Source organism: Poeciliopsis prolifica, unplaced genomic scaffold, assembly GCF_027474105.1.
Source record: "Poeciliopsis prolifica strain line A6 unplaced genomic scaffold, Auburn_PproV2 SCAFFOLD003, whole genome shotgun sequence".
Lineage (NCBI taxonomy): Eukaryota > Metazoa > Chordata > Actinopteri > Cyprinodontiformes > Poeciliidae > Poeciliopsis > Poeciliopsis prolifica.
In genome coordinates this window covers 6,726,801-6,742,271 of record NW_026562378.1, presented here as the reverse complement: position 1 = coordinate 6,742,271, position 15,471 = coordinate 6,726,801, and the positions used below count along the sequence as shown (strand labels likewise).

Genomic DNA, 15,471 nt, shown 5'->3' with positions numbered 1-15,471 from the left:
AATTTCTACTTAGGAATAAAACACAAATTCTTCTACACAAAAGCATCTACTCATATTTACAATAAACAAAAGAATGGTAGTGTAAAATAAGACTATATGCTTTTTCTAAAACTGTCTGCCTTTGATGCAACATAGCAAACATAATTCAGCTGAACAAAAAAACCCACCTGCTTTCCTACGTTTGTAGTCTGGATAAATCACATCTCATAACAAAAATTAATGTCTAATTCCTTAAGTGAATTTGCCAAACTCAAATCAATTTGTCACATTAAGAGGGATGCATATATTTTGGGCAATGAATTCAGAACAAATGTTAAAATTTCAAGCACTTTATTAGGTTTGAACAGTATCTTGCTTAAAAAGGCCATTTGGCATTATATAATTATATATAATTTTATCATATATATAATTATATATATACATATATGAATAACAAAAACACTAGAAACAAACTTGAGCAAATCAAATAATGATAAAAAAAAATTGCTTAAGACATTTATACCAAATTAAAAATGGCCAAAACATCTAACAATGGTCCCGATACAGTTCAGTTAATACCTTAAAAAAAAAAAAAAAAAAAGGGTTGAGGGAACAAGTGAAATCAAACAAGCCAGGCAGCAGACAACAATGACATATAAATAACCTTACATTATGTACAAAAGAAGGATGAAAGTGGACCATTAAAACTGTCCCAAAGACTAAATTGGAGGAATAAGTGGATCAGAGGGGAATAGTTAGATAAAAGACACATGAGGGTGATGAGAAGATGGATTATATGCTCTCAGCTGCTTTTCTTTGATTCTGACGAGGCCGACGTTGGACATACCAAAACCATTTCATTGTGATAAAAGAAGCAACTCTATTTCTTACAAGGGAAAAAAACTAAACTATACATATTTACTCATAGAAACCCACAACTGATTAGCTGTCATGGACCCATATTCAACAGATATGGAAATGAAGCCAGAACAATTCAAATTAAATCAATCACGAGAGCATCTCAAGGTTAGTCTCATCTACTCGTACAAAGGGAAGCAACCGAAAAGAATGTGGAGAAAAGAACGATCGACACAGTCTTGGATTGTGGCTCCCTGTCGATATGCCTCACAGAGGATTCCCCATCGGTCGGATAGGCGACGGCTCGGCAGGTGCATGTAGAGAAGAGGGGAAAAATAATAATCACTGCTTCCACTTGTGAGGGTAAAGCCTGGAGATTCATATACCGTCTTTGTAAACCTACCATTGAGGCACTTTTTAACTCGGTTTCAACGTTAGATCATGTGTGGGTTGGCACAGTGTCATGATTGGCTTCCAAGCAATTTCAAACTATGCGACAAACCCGTGTAACTTAAGCACAGATACAAAAAAACTAACAAAAAAAAAAACATCCACTTTTCTATCAAATAAGAGCCCCAGTAAAAGGCAGCACAAATGAAGGAGGAGCACTGCACTTAAGAGACGAGTGTGGGCACTTTTTACACCTTTAAAACAAAGAAAATACGAGGATGCACAGTTTCAGTGAACGGTCCAACTATCTGCTACTTTTGGATCCATATATGGCTCTTAAGAGGGGAGCTCTGAGACCTGAAGGAGCTTCGGAAAAGTTTAAAGACGGCCTCCATCTTCGAATGGCAAGACCACATTTTCTCTCTCTCTACCTCTTGTACGATTCGTCAATTTAATAAGGGCTTCACTTTTTAGTGCAAATATTGCGGGAGAGCTCAAGCACTCAACATGACGCATTCACCCCGTTCTCAGAATTAGGCATGCACTTTCCAATCGCAGGAAGATAATATGATTGTGCTAATTTCTTTTACAAAGCTCATCGAACATCAGACGGGCTCATGTTATGTAGATTGTGCACTACAATGGCTGTGTTTGGTGTGAAACAGTCTAAAATAGAAAAAAAAGACTCCCATTGAGGAATATTATCTCTGTACCTCCAGTTCAGTCAGACAGGAAGAGAAACTCTGATTTGTGCAACCAGTTAATTCAAACAATGCTCATGTCGGCCATTTCCAGAGCGAACTCAAGTGAAATTAGGAACATCCTCATGGTTGAATTGACATCATTACAATCGCAAAGGGATGAGCCTCAACAGTGACCTCAGTTGTAAAGTCACTGCAGCTCAAGTGAAATAATATTCAAAAACAAACAAAAAAGAAGAATCTTAAAATCTGAGCAAATGTGTAAGGGGACGCCTCTTCTTCTAAGAAATGCATGGGAATCACCCACTGAAGAAGTGATAAGTGTTTGTATGAATGTTTCTCAGAACAAAGCTGAATATTTAAAACTTACTGAATCCAGTAACTCAATAAAGTTGTTGTTGCGTTTGTGGCTTTGCTCGTTCCCAAACAAGGTGCTGATGCTAAACGCATTTTAGACCATAGACCACATTACTGGTTCAACTTAATTGGACAACCTGCTGTACGAGCGGTCGGAGACTCAAAAATCTGACCTTTCTTGATTGGTAAACGCATCATACCTAATTTGTAACACCACCACTCTTCGGTGTAGACATAGCAAATGAAGGAAGGAGAACTGAACTTTGCTATGTTTAGCTCCAGTGAAGTCAGAAGACACACAAAAGTAGGAAACTTTTGCTATGAAGTTTTGAGACGTGTCTGCGGCTCATTCAGGCTACGAGAGAGCGAGAAAAACTTAAAGAGAAAAAAAAATCTGTTTTATTCTTGAGCTTTCAAATCTCAAGACTTTAGGTAGGGAGTCTACATTATAAGCGATACACATTTAGAGTGCTGTTTTAGTAACAAAATCCTAATCGCCAACACAAGATGTTTAACTCTGTTAACACCGTAATCGTTTTGCCTTAGTTTTTAAATAGTAAAACCCTGTTTTACAGTAACTGCTCTCCCGTGAGGGTGACTTCGCCTCTTCTTCTTTTCCAACTAATTATTGACAGCTCGCTGCAAGAAGGCTAGAAAAATGTCTTCAATGTTTTTACTTTGCAGTTCTTGCAGGATTAGCTGACTCGGCTAAAATCGGTATAGGCAGGTTAAAGCTTCATACTAACCAGACTAGATGGTGTATGGATGCATCTCCACCGCTGGATGGTTTGTTTTGAAAGTCAAAAGGAGGTTGGTAGTTTCTCAGGCTTCAGAGCTACATGAGTGAGTGAAGGACTTTGGCACATAGCAGACAGTAACGGGAAAACACAGTGGATCTGTTCTGCCAGCTTATACTTCAGCGTAACACACACAAACGCACGCAAATTCTCCCGATAGTTAGCGGGTGCGTTTGTGTGCATAAAAAACCTGAGATTATGAGCTACGTCAAGGAAACTCAGATCTGCAATAGTGAATCAGCTTCACGCCCCTGAAAAAAAAAAAAAAAGAGAAAATAAAAAGTCGTGGCGGTCTCAATTTGCCGAATTAGATGGTGCAGGCAGGTGCAGAGAAATGGCTTTTACCCTGCGTGTTTGTGTAGCAACATGTGGGAGCGGAAAACATGTCAGGGTTTTACTGGGAGATGTTGAAAACCTCTGCTACCTGTCGCCACAGTGAGGCTCAGGCGAAGTAAAAAATTATCTAAAGTCTTTGTCCCTAAAAAATAAAACTAAAAAAAAAAAAAAAAAATCCAAACATCATTATCTTGACGCTTGATGTTGCACATTAGCCACCAAAAACATTTGATTTGTATTCATATATATTTATATTTTTATATATCTGTATATACCAATAAAATACATTACAGGTGCCACTTGAAAAATGCAGCCAAACTCAAAACTGTGTCTGAAAACAAAGTGATAAAATGCAACACAGTAAGTATATATACATGTTTGTTGGTTGGGGGGTGACGATGTAAAGCAAGAAAAGGGTGATGGTTTGTTATCAACATCCTTACAAAAGATTCAAGAAGGCATCTCAGTAATTTTGTGTCCATCTGCACTGCCCTGTCCTCCAGGCGTACGTGTCGGTTCCCTTTTCCGGCGGGCGGTAACTCTGATCCGCTGATTGTGTAATCAGTCCGTCTTCATCATCCACGAGATATTGGGAAAATGCAGTTGCTGCAAGACATTTGTGTGTGTTCTGGTACACGCTTGTACTTGTAATAGGTGTGTGTGGATATCCATCCATTAATCCATCCATGGCAAGGCCCTACTTGAAGTTGGCGTAGTCAGAAAATGCGTCAATGTATTCCTGGACCACTTTGTAGCAGAACTCGTACTGCTCCTGAGGAGACAGTGGGAGAAGAAATGTCAGCTACAAGCACCAACTCAATGCGCTCAGATTGCATTTAAAAAGGTTTGCAATACATAATGTGATGTTCCTGAGGTTGTTTGTGCACAAAAACAGTACTGCATGCAAATATATGTACGCAATATGTAAAAACTGTCTTAACTGGAAATAATTTGAGTAACTTGATTAAAACGTGACCCTTGGTTTAGAAAAGGTATAACTCCCACATCCAGGCTCATTACAGAGTGATAGATTTCAAGTTTATTTCTCTTAATTTTGATGGTTGCAGGTACAGAAAATTGCTTATCTAAGTGGGTAAAGGCAATAGATGGCTGACTGAACTGAATATTAAAATGATTATAAATACAGAAACTGGCCTTTCCAAAAGTAATCCCATTTACTTGTTCAGCCTGTTTCTCTCTTAAGGAAGTCCAGGATGCTTTAATAGCAGCATTTATCTCATCTTCATTGTCAGTCTGGTGTCTCTCATAGACTCTCTGTGGGTTTTAGGTATATGAATGATTGACAGGCTCTTACCAGTGTCTGCACCATATGTGGTCTCTGCAGTCTGAGGCTCTTCACGGTCTGGAAGACATCCAGGATACCCTCTGCTTTCACCCTCTCCAGAACTGTACTGAGAGCACAGAAAGTCCCTGTCCGGCCCGCCCCCGCACTGCAAACAAATGTCACGGGTCAAAGATAGCAGCTTGACTAGCCTCTCTGTAATAATTAATGAAAAATAACCTCTAAGGTTTTATCATGACACACTGAATCATTGCTGCTAGCGATTGAAACATCTGAAAAATTTACATTTTGATTTCAGAACCGTTTCTTCAAAGTTCCTAAAAATGAGAATAAAATAAATTTTTATTGTGTATTTTACATTCATACCTGCAGTGTACAGTGATGGGATGGTTGCCAGACTGCTGCTGCTGTTTCTGCACCGCAGCAATTATGTTAATCATGCCTTTACCGTCTGCAGGGATGCCCACCTCTGGCCAGCCGTGGAAATGAAACTGCCGCACAAGTCGAGCCTTGTTCTCCTGGATATAATTGACAAAAACAGACTGAAAAAAACAACAACTTTCCCACATGCTACAAGGCCAAGACGCTGTTGAACTACCTCTAGTTCAAACAGAGTTGAAGATGTTAGCTGAATGCAATCATTCAAAGTTACCAAGGAAGAAGTCTCCGTTTTGGCATTTTAGCATCCTTCCTTACCCTGCTGTTGGTGACCAGGAGGTCGCGCACCGTGTAGCTCTCGTTCTCCTCCTCCTTTTTGAGCTCGATGATGATGTCCCCGTGGGACACCGCCCCGTCACTGGGCCAATACTGAGCACACTTATCCTGAAGGACACAGTGGAGATGCAAACATCATGAAATTCACAAAAACGTCCTGGTAACTTAAATGCTTTGCCATGTTTTGTCATTTTAACTGTATGTATTAGGGATGCGAAAAATTAATCGACTTACAAATGATTTTCTATTTATGGTTTATTAGGTTCAAGTTAGTTCCAATCGATTTACTAGCAACGTCCGCTTAGATCTTCTGTTGGTGCGCCACTGGTGCACCTCAAACCTCTCCCTGTGCTAATGAACCCATTTCTGAACCATTATCCTGATGAAAACCCCAATTAACACCTAAGTGGTATTAATTGGTCACCACACACGCATACACACCTGTCCTCTCTCTTCCAGCTCAGTGAGCATCACGATCGAGCAGCTCCTCCACTCCCAGATCATCCTCCAGAAGTCTTCTATGGTGTGCATGAGGGGCCCCTGACTCGCTATGTAGGCGTCTTTCTGACGGTAACCCTGTGATTAACCAGAGAGAAACAAAGAGGGAATTCAAATGTCCAGAGTGGGAAGGATAAGTTCAAACTCTGGAGACGTAAAACAAACTTTTCTTAAACACTCACATCAATGAAGGAGGCGTTGACGTAGTCTGTGTTCTCCTCTCCTCGTTTGACTGGAATGATTACTCTGTTAAACTCATCTGTCAACAAAAGAGCACAGATGTATTTAGCCTGAATAAAAAAGCTGGAAAGATTTCATTACTGTAACAGGCAAGTAGGCCTGTTACCATTTTGCTGGATGACAAATTGCAGTTATCACGATGAACAATAATGTTGAATTGCAACCTTTTTAAAGTGTGTTATATTGATAATAAAATTATAATGCAAGTTCATTGCCTCAAAAACCAACAAACTTTACTTTTGCAAAGAGCACTTCACACCAGAACTGGAAGACATTTTAAACATCCAAAATAAAATGCGACAAATTTTAAAAAGTAAATAAAACAGGAAAAAAATCCATACACTCTGAAACCATAAATAATGGGGATTATGATGTACCCAGAAATTATTGAGTGATTAATTGCTCACTAACAAAATTAGCGACATGCATCAAAAATCCCCCACATCCCAGTGGAGAAGCTGCTTTACTCACATGGAATGATCTGTAGCACTCTGTTCTTCTTCATGTTATCAGGCAGGTTCCCCGTTCTCATCTTGTCATTCTGAATCTTGATGGATGTTAGTTTCTACAGATTGCGAAAATTAAGTATGTTTGCTTATTACAAACATACTTCTTCATTTGATGCTAACATTTTCTGCAGGAAGATGTAGTTTAACCGATAGCTAAAGAATCAAAGCACACACGTATACCTTAAATTCAGCCTCCAGACCGCTGCAGCCGGCTCCGGATGAGTGAGCACCGAGTTTAGCTAAGTGGCTCTCTAGCGAGGTCACCTCTAGTTCCGTGTCTCCAAACAGGTAGTGCTCTAACAACGCTTGGAAGATGAAAACGTACTGCATCTGTGAGAGTAAAAAAGAGAGAGAGAGAGAGATTGCTCAAGATTGATGCCGCTTTGCGAAACACTCGCTGTATGAAGCAAACGGTGACACTGAACTCACATCAGTCTGGACCATCTGACTGCGCTGGGCTCTTATCCGGGTGACAAAGCCAAACACGTCCACCTTCCTCTCTGTAGTCATCATGTCCAACATGGCATCAATCACTATAAAGGTACCTGTCCTTCCTACACCCGCACTGTCAGACAGGCATGCCATCTTGTAAGTGGTATGAATCAATCTAATGATTCATTTAGAAATAAAAAAAACAAAAACAAAGCCACACACTTACCTGCAGTGAACAACAATGGGGCCTGCATAAGTAGGATTGCAGTTTTTGACTTTCTTGAGGAACTTCAGCATCCCAATCGGAGTGAAGGGAACCCCGAAATCCGGCCAGCTGGTGAAGTGGAACTGAGTGACGAGTCTCTGTGGTTTCTTCCCAGACACGTCGCCCACCTGGGACACGGAAAGCTTCAGATCAGAGAGCAAACCACAAACTCAAAGTCCTCTAGTGTGTTTTGAACATACAAGATGAACTAACAAAACACACACATTCTGATTTCTGTCATTAAAGCAGAGTTAACTACTGTAATAAAGAGCAAATATGTGTTTGAGTCAAAACCTGAAGATTTTTAACAAATGGAAAACGAAATAAATCACTACCAGTCATTCAATCTTTAAGGCATGCAAATATTTTCAGACAATATTTTCTGCTGTAGAGAGGTCATGCAGATCCCATTCCTCTGAAATGTAAAGGCTGTAATAAATACGGATAATGTGTTCTTCTGGCACTGCAGAATAAAAATAAAAAACCCACATTGTTTCCTGTATAAAAAGACAATTTTAACAGAAATATGTCACTAAGCGATGTGTAACCGCTTAGTGACACTATTACAAGTGAAAGAGTCAAATGTTTGACTTTCTAGAAAAGGTGAATGAGGTAGCAGAGGACATATTTCCCCTCACTAACAAAAACACTGTTAGAAATATTTTTACCACAAGATTATTTAAAAAATTCAGCAGAAGCACAAACCCAAAACTGAGGGGTGAACATGAATCTCTTCATGTAAAACCAGAAAATTAGCAGTGAGGTGAAACGTGGCATCAATCACTGTAAAGGTTTCACATGAAGTAAAAGTGTTGAGCAGTTGCAGTCGGGTTTGCTGTGATACCTGTTGGATGCAGAACTTGCGGACGGTGTAGTCCACCAGAACCACTGCGTCGTCAACAGACACGCGGATGTTCCCGTAAGTCCAGCAGCCCTGGTCCGGCCAGTACTGCGCACACTTACACTAAAAACAAAACAAAAGCTTTAAGACAAAACAGATACAAAGCGGCTTACGCTTTTCCACCACAAACATAAATTAAAAGAAAATATTTATTCATTCTTTCCTCCCATCTTCGTATTTAAAAATGCTGAAAGTTACTTCTTATCTGCATTTTTAACTGTTTGTATATTTAAATAAAAGTTTGATTATTTGAATTGTATAATTTTAGAGGCTGCCATTTCCTTCCTCTCCTACCTCTTTTCTCTCCTTCAGATTGGTAACCATGACAATGGTGGCGGTATTCTGCTCCCAAATCATCCTCCAAAAGTCGTTTACCGTTTCCTCCTTCGGCCCTAGAAGACGAGGAGAAACACGGAAATCAGCACAGAAGGATCTTGAAGTTTATCGCTGAACTACGGCACAGTTTCTGCGACCAACCTCACCTTGAGCTGCAATAAACTTATTCTTCTCCTGGTACCCCTGCGACAGAAGGAGACCAAAAAGAGAAATTAGGGAATTACTAGCAGGATGAAAGAGGAATTGTTTCTGATGGTAAAAATGTCGAACAAATACAAACATTTATAAAAGAAGCGTTGATAAAGTCAGAGTCTGGGACTCCTTCCAGAGAGGAGAGATGAACCCTGGAGTGATCATCTGAAACAGATGAAGGTTTATGAATGAGTGGAGGCAAAAGAAATAAAAACAGCTAAAATAATCATTTGTTCTGGATGTTAAATCAAGACGCTCCAAAATATTTCTAACTCTTGGTCAGGAACCTGACTGTAGTTCAATATGAACACTATCAAAGCCCGACTCAGCATTGTGTGATCCTCACAAGGCAGGATGTTGATGTATCGGTTCTTCTCTTTATTCTCCTCTTTGGAAGCTGCGTCACATGATGCCTGAATGGGACAGACTGGCAGCGCCTAAACAAAAACAAGCATATGATGAAAACCAGACATCCGTCTCACATTTTAAGAGGATTCCTGATGACTTTTTGTCGACATACATGATGTGTATGACATCTATTAAGCTGTAGAGGAATATTCTACAAATCCACAATCTCCTAAAAATCTTTTTGATACTTTCTTTTGAGTAAAGATGAGTTTAAAATATTATGGTAGGATTTTTTTCTCACTCAGATTTAACAGATTTAGTTCATTTAGTAAAAGTTGCTGGAATTAATTAAGCAATCTGGTTTCTGAAAGACTCGTTTCTGCTTATATCCAGGTAATAAATGGCTTCCAGACTGTGGTGTTATCAGAGGATGTTTGCTTGAGTGTGCCGTACATTAAACTCCTCCCTGAAGAGCTTGTTGTCATCAGCCATGCGACGGTTCATTTCTTCCTCGAGTTTGTCTACGGGAATGGGTGGGTACTTCCTGTTTGTGCTGGGAGACCGAGCCAATAGCGGCACGCTCTGGAGTTCTGCTCCGAGGGCCGAGAAGGAAGGAGGTGAGAGTGAAGAGGAGGGGGGGCCAGATTGGGAGGAGACACGAGATAAAGACATGAGATAATGTGGGAGAACACGAGAAGGCAACAGCACAGATGGAAACCTCGCTCGGACATTTCAGCGGCAGCTTGTAAAAATGCCCAGCAGAGGGTGATGTGAGGCAACAATACAGCAAAAAAGGAGTCTTTGGTCGCCCTGTTGATTAGGTAATCACAGCAAACAAAAGCCTCTTAAAACCCTTAGAAATGTTATCAGTTGAGGGAACAAAATCAAATGAGGGTTAAAAACAAGATCAACTTTGATTCGGCTGTTGGTGAAGAGCGACATGTACATGTGGACGTTTCACCTGTGTCATCTGATCTGCCATTGGTCAATCTGAAGGCATTTGATTGGCTTCCTGCTTGCTTGTACTTCTTAAATCTGTCAAAATCAAAGCATATAATCAATGAGTTTTTAAAAAAGTTCATTATTAAAAAGAACAACAAATTTTGTCTGTCTGCTTCTGTCGCAGCAGGTCAATCAGGCAACATCATGGTGACGGCAGCATTTCCAGCTGTTAACACAAGTCCCTCCTCTCTCCCCCCCAAAAAGAAAGAAACAGACTTTCACTGACCTGAGCATGTAGAGGATAATGATGATGAAGATGATGACGAGCAGCGATGATAGGGCCACCATCACAGCGATTACTGCTACTCCTGGGACAGAATAGGTTTTAAAAACAGAGTCGTATTATGTTAGTTCAACAGTACTAGATCTGGAAAAAATAAATAAATAAAAAATCAGCAAAATTCCATCCTTAAGAACTGCTGTCACAAAATTTTCCTGCTTCGATACATTTGAATGAAAAATTAAAATTCCTCAGAATGTCATTCAGCTCTGCAACTGCAGTTCTTTCATTAGAGTCATGGTGTGCTGACAATGGGATGCAGATACAAGCTACAAGATGGTAGCTCCAGAGGACTGGACTTGGAACAACCTGGTTATTAATCGCCGTCTACTTCAAAGTCCTGTATCCTCGCAAGCCCCCCCCCCCCCAAAAAAAACCCAGAGAGTTGAGGATCACTTTTCTAAAGGTAGCATTGTTTTGATGCCACAGCAGCCAGTCTACAATGAGCATGTCTACTGAGCTGTTTTAACATATTATGAGGCCAACGGCAAATAGTTCAGGGTTTCCCCTGTGTTTTACAAGTCTGGCGGGCCACCAGGCTTTACTCGTGCTCCCTCCAGGCAAAGCATTGCTTATTTACTTAAGGATTTTGGAAATGTTTGCATATTTTAGAACTTTATAGTTGGTGTTCAGGTATTAATCTTCCAAACTTGGAATAACATATAACTATCAAGAGATATTTTGAAATTTCCTGTCAACTTTAAACATGTTTTTAACTGAAAAACATGACGGGATGCTGGATGAATGACCAACCACCGGGCTCAGCAAGCTTTCTGGGTTAAACCTTGTAGTCGATGTTCCATACACAAGTGCTTGAAAATGATTCAATTTAGTGAGCATTTATTTAATGCTTATTTAATTATGTACCAAAAATAAATAAATAAATGTTACTGATACTATTCTTGTTTCCGTTTTATTATTTTACTAGTAGCAGGCACTAATTAATGTTGTTTGTGTTTGAATAAAAACACAATGTGATAAAATGTGGTCATTTTTTTTTACCCAGTTTATTATAGAAAATCTCATGTGGATCATGTCAACTAATGGCAATAATAAGTTGCTTGATCTTGCAGGCCAACATATCTCTGGACATTCCATTCGTATAATTAGAAACCCTGAGATGATGCAACAATTGAGTTAATACTTACCTGCAAGAAATACTTTCAGCGTCCCGAGTTTAGTTCCACAACCTGCAATTTCACCATTTAGTCCATTCCTGCAGATTGAATACCTTCAAGCTCTCAGCGTCCTTTTGGCTTTGGAGAGATTTAAAACACTTGCATATCGCATTGCAAATCTGTGTTATGCAGTCTGCCTTTTGTAAGACTGGCCCGTATCCTTCTGCTCCATTACTGGTATCGATGTCAATTAGGTACATCCCAATTCAATCCCAGGTATGGGCTTGGATCCAGATCATTGTGATCGTGTCTGCTGTAACCATGTGATCACCTTCGTGTACCTTGCAAAGCTGGAATAAAGGCCTTACATTGTTTTGGTGATTGAAATGATGTCAACTGTGACAGAGAAACTGTATCGGTTGTTGTGTATCTAAATGTTACCCTCAGTGTTATTGAAAGCTGCTTTGTTCACTAAACTGTTAAACAGTCAAAGCAAAGACTTAAGCTCATAAAGCATGAGAACTATTTCTCTTTAGGTTTTGTCCATGTATCATCAGTTACAAGATGAATTACAGAGCCATATTAAAACAGAGAGGGCTTCAGCAAAAAGTCCACAGTCAAAACAATTAGTAGAAGGGGAAAGACATTTAAAATTGTCTTTACAAACATGTAATAAAGTAACACTAGTATTGGGCAACACATTGTTTGAACATTAGTCGGTCTGCTGTCTTGTTACAAAAACTCCAGTAGGGAGAAAATACCAGTGGCTGTCAAAAACCAGAGACTGTCTGGAAATGTTATTGATGAGTCAATCGCAACAACAACGCCGCTGGTGCAATACTGATGAAATGTAGCGTACGACAGTTCAGCACTTTGAAGCTACCAATTTATGACGAATGAAAGCTGGCATCGACAACTGCGCCACTGTGCAGCCCTTGATGGGATTTTTTTTATCTGCAAATGCTTATCATTTAAAGACCTTTTGGTAAAAAAACCCAACCTGATTGGCATATCCATAATGTCAATATATTACTGGCTTTAGAAAATAAGAAAAACACCAAACAAGTTGAGAAATGACCCGGTTTCTCTCAGAGTAAACAGATGAATCACATTTTAACCAAGAAGGTGAACCATTCACCTCAGTAACAACCTTTATCCACAATGACAGCAGATACGAGGCGCTGTCAATTTCATTTAAATGATTTTAAAGTCTTTCTGCATATCAAAATCAGAAAAAGTATTCTGCTTAGATTGAGGTTGGTGCTAAAGCATGATTACGGATTCGACATCACAGCAGCCAAAATATGTATCCTCCATTTTGCCCCTCAGTCAGATTACAATGGGTCACCTATTTGTACACATTTCTACCACGTGCATGAGCTGGAAACAGCTCTGTGGCCTTTTGCATCTACAATTAGAACAAAAGATGAGATCTGATTGAACAGTAACAGGGGTTAAAAAACCCACCCGCTCTTTGTGTTCTGTTGGTGATTCAGTAAAAATCCTAGCCAGGGCCGCAACTAATCACTATTTTAATCAATTAATCCATTGATTACTCTGACAATTAACTTATAAATCGGACAAAAAATTTACATATATTTTATAAAACTACTTATGCCTTCTCCATACAATATTGGAAATAGATTAAATAGATGAAAATAAATATTTTATTGCCTAAAATGCAATAACATAGCATTCCTTTGGTGAATTTAAAAAAATACCCCTTGAGAAGTTTTGTGTAAAACATGCTCTCATTAATGCAGATAAAAGTTTTGCCTTAATTACTACTCTGAATATGTTGTTTATTTATCAGCAAACTGTCTTTTTTTTGGAGTCTGTATACTCCAATCAACAATCGATTCCTAAATTAGTTGACAATTATTTCAACAATCAAATAATCGCAATAAATCCTTCTCGCCCTTTTCCTGGCAAACGTCACGCAGTCAGAACGAGACCATCGCCTGATTTTGAGAAAGCTCCTTTGCACTCGAGCGACGTGTTGAGCAGAAAGCATCATTTGAATTCATGCTCCATCTGCCTTTTCTGGGACTTTTTTGTTTAGCAACAGGAGCAGCAGAAACGGCACATTTTTTAACGCACAATTCGCAGGACGTTTCAGTGTTCTCCGTCGGACAATATGTGCATTGAGGAGAGCGTGAGAACAAAGGGCTGCGAGTGTCATGTGGAACTGACACAGCCTTGACGTTTCTAATGGCATTTAGAGCGGCTCGCTGCGCTCCACTCCGGGCTCAAGGATGTCCAGAGAGAAACAATGGAGCAATTACATAATACCTACGGAAAGGAAAGCAATCACGTTATATAATAAGGGTATTATATAGTCGAGTCACATATGTCTTAATCTAACCGACTGGTTGATGCCGATTAGTTGATGCTTAGCATTGATGAAATCCTTGGCTAAGTTCCCAGGCTCAATGCTGCAAAAAATAAAATAAAATATTCCATTTCCACAAGAATTCACACTAAACTAGGTGCTATTGTATCGCCTGAATCAATTTGGTAATTTGGGAACCTTTCATAGATCGAGCATTAATAATTAATGTGAAAGAGTAGGGAGGGCGAGTCACATCTTTTATGAAGCATTGGCACTAAAAATTTTTAAATATTTTCCTCAACTTTACAACACACAAGTCAAAACTGTGCAAATATTTCAGATCCATGAACTGCAAGCTCAATTTAAAAACACCCAAACATTTTACCTTTTTCTTGCACTATAACCATGAAATTTAACTCTTTTTATTCAGATTTTGTATTCGACCAACACAAAATAGTGAGCAGGTGTGAAGTGGGTTCAAAATAGCTATTTTAAAACCAAACGGCAAATATTTTGGGATAACCTCGCCTGTTGTTGTAAAGGCAGGTGTATGTTGCTGAGATGTGTCACCACCAAATTTCTACATCCAGATCTTGTTGTGGATGAAGCAGCACATGACATGGAGGGCAGCACTGATGATGCTGAAGCTCACAGAAAACAGATGAGATGGCGAAAAACCGAGAAAACTGGGAATTTATTACAACTAATACGGTCATTACTATATACACCAATAAGTCCCTGACCCTCCGCTGTTCCTTGGATAACGTTCGCTAACATTTAAACGTTTTTTAAAAGATCAGCTGAGAAATCGCAAATTTGCTTATTGTGAATTGCATTAGATTTTAAGTATTGGATAAGGAGTAAAAAGGGGTAGAGTATAAATATGCATCACACTTTGGTCATTTTTATTTAATAACTGGTTTTGAGATGCATAAACTTTCCTTTCATGTCACAGATATGTGCTGCAACTACAAAAAAATTATCCTAATGACATAGTTAAGATTGTGGTGGCAAAGACAAAGTTGGGAGATACAAATACATTTGTAAAGCTGTGGCCTTGGACTGCTCCCCTGTGGGCGAGTCCGGATGGCGGATGGCTCCGTTAATGTGGTATTTCTGTGGATGAATGATCAAATGAAGCAATATCACGTAAGGATATTTCCGGAACGGAAACAACGGAGGCTAAAAGCAAAAAAGTGTTCACCTATCTAAAATATTAAAGGTTGAATCTTGACCACAGAGCTGGCTTGCCTCACTCACTTGCTCTTGGCAGAGCCATAACGCATGAATAACACAGAAACCACTCAGGATTTTATATGAAATTTCTCTAACCTCGTCTGCTTGTGAAAACCTTTTTTGAGAAAGGCTTTCAGACAGAAAAATGCATCTGAGCAATATAAACATGGCATTAATAATTAAAGGATTTTAAAAAACTAAAAGGTTTATCAGAATCTCCAACCAAATCCAGCCAAAATAGGATCAACTTTTAAAACTCTGCTTTATTCAGATGAGGTTAAATCACCTGAAGATTAAGTTCAATTACCCTGACTTGATGAATCACTTGGTCTGATTTCAAAAAACAA

The 15,471-nt window shown here is 39.2% G+C and overlaps 1 protein-coding gene across 2 annotated transcripts in view; it reads right to left on the bottom strand.

The window, feature by feature from the left end:
* Positions 1-313: 313 nt before the first annotated feature.
* ptpra (protein tyrosine phosphatase receptor type A) overlaps positions 314-15,471 on the bottom strand; it is a 31,730-nt gene continuing 16,572 nt past the window's right edge. The window contains exons 5-22 of one of the 2 annotated variants that reach the window (XM_055022886.1): positions 10,385-10,466; positions 10,118-10,191; positions 9,610-9,746; positions 9,155-9,245; positions 8,897-8,973; positions 8,763-8,799; positions 8,575-8,672; positions 8,224-8,343; positions 7,341-7,522; positions 7,112-7,247; positions 6,863-7,012; positions 6,645-6,738; positions 6,116-6,192; positions 5,877-6,011; positions 5,418-5,543; positions 5,088-5,239; positions 4,734-4,869; positions 314-4,190 (exon numbers count right to left, since the gene is read on the bottom strand). In XM_055022886.1, the coding sequence (XP_054878861.1) occupies positions 4,116-4,190; positions 4,734-4,869; positions 5,088-5,239; positions 5,418-5,543; positions 5,877-6,011; positions 6,116-6,192; positions 6,645-6,738; positions 6,863-7,012; positions 7,112-7,247; positions 7,341-7,522; positions 8,224-8,343; positions 8,575-8,672; positions 8,763-8,799; positions 8,897-8,973; positions 9,155-9,245; positions 9,610-9,746; positions 10,118-10,191; positions 10,385-10,466 (1,979 nt within the window). In that variant the 3' untranslated portion in view covers positions 314-4,115. The remainder of the gene's footprint in view (positions 4,191-4,733; positions 4,870-5,087; positions 5,240-5,417; positions 5,544-5,876; positions 6,012-6,115; positions 6,193-6,644; positions 6,739-6,862; positions 7,013-7,111; positions 7,248-7,340; positions 7,523-8,223; positions 8,344-8,574; positions 8,673-8,762; positions 8,800-8,896; positions 8,974-9,154; positions 9,246-9,609; positions 9,747-10,117; positions 10,192-10,384; positions 10,467-15,471) is intronic. The other variant, XM_055022894.1, reaches the window with a different exon arrangement.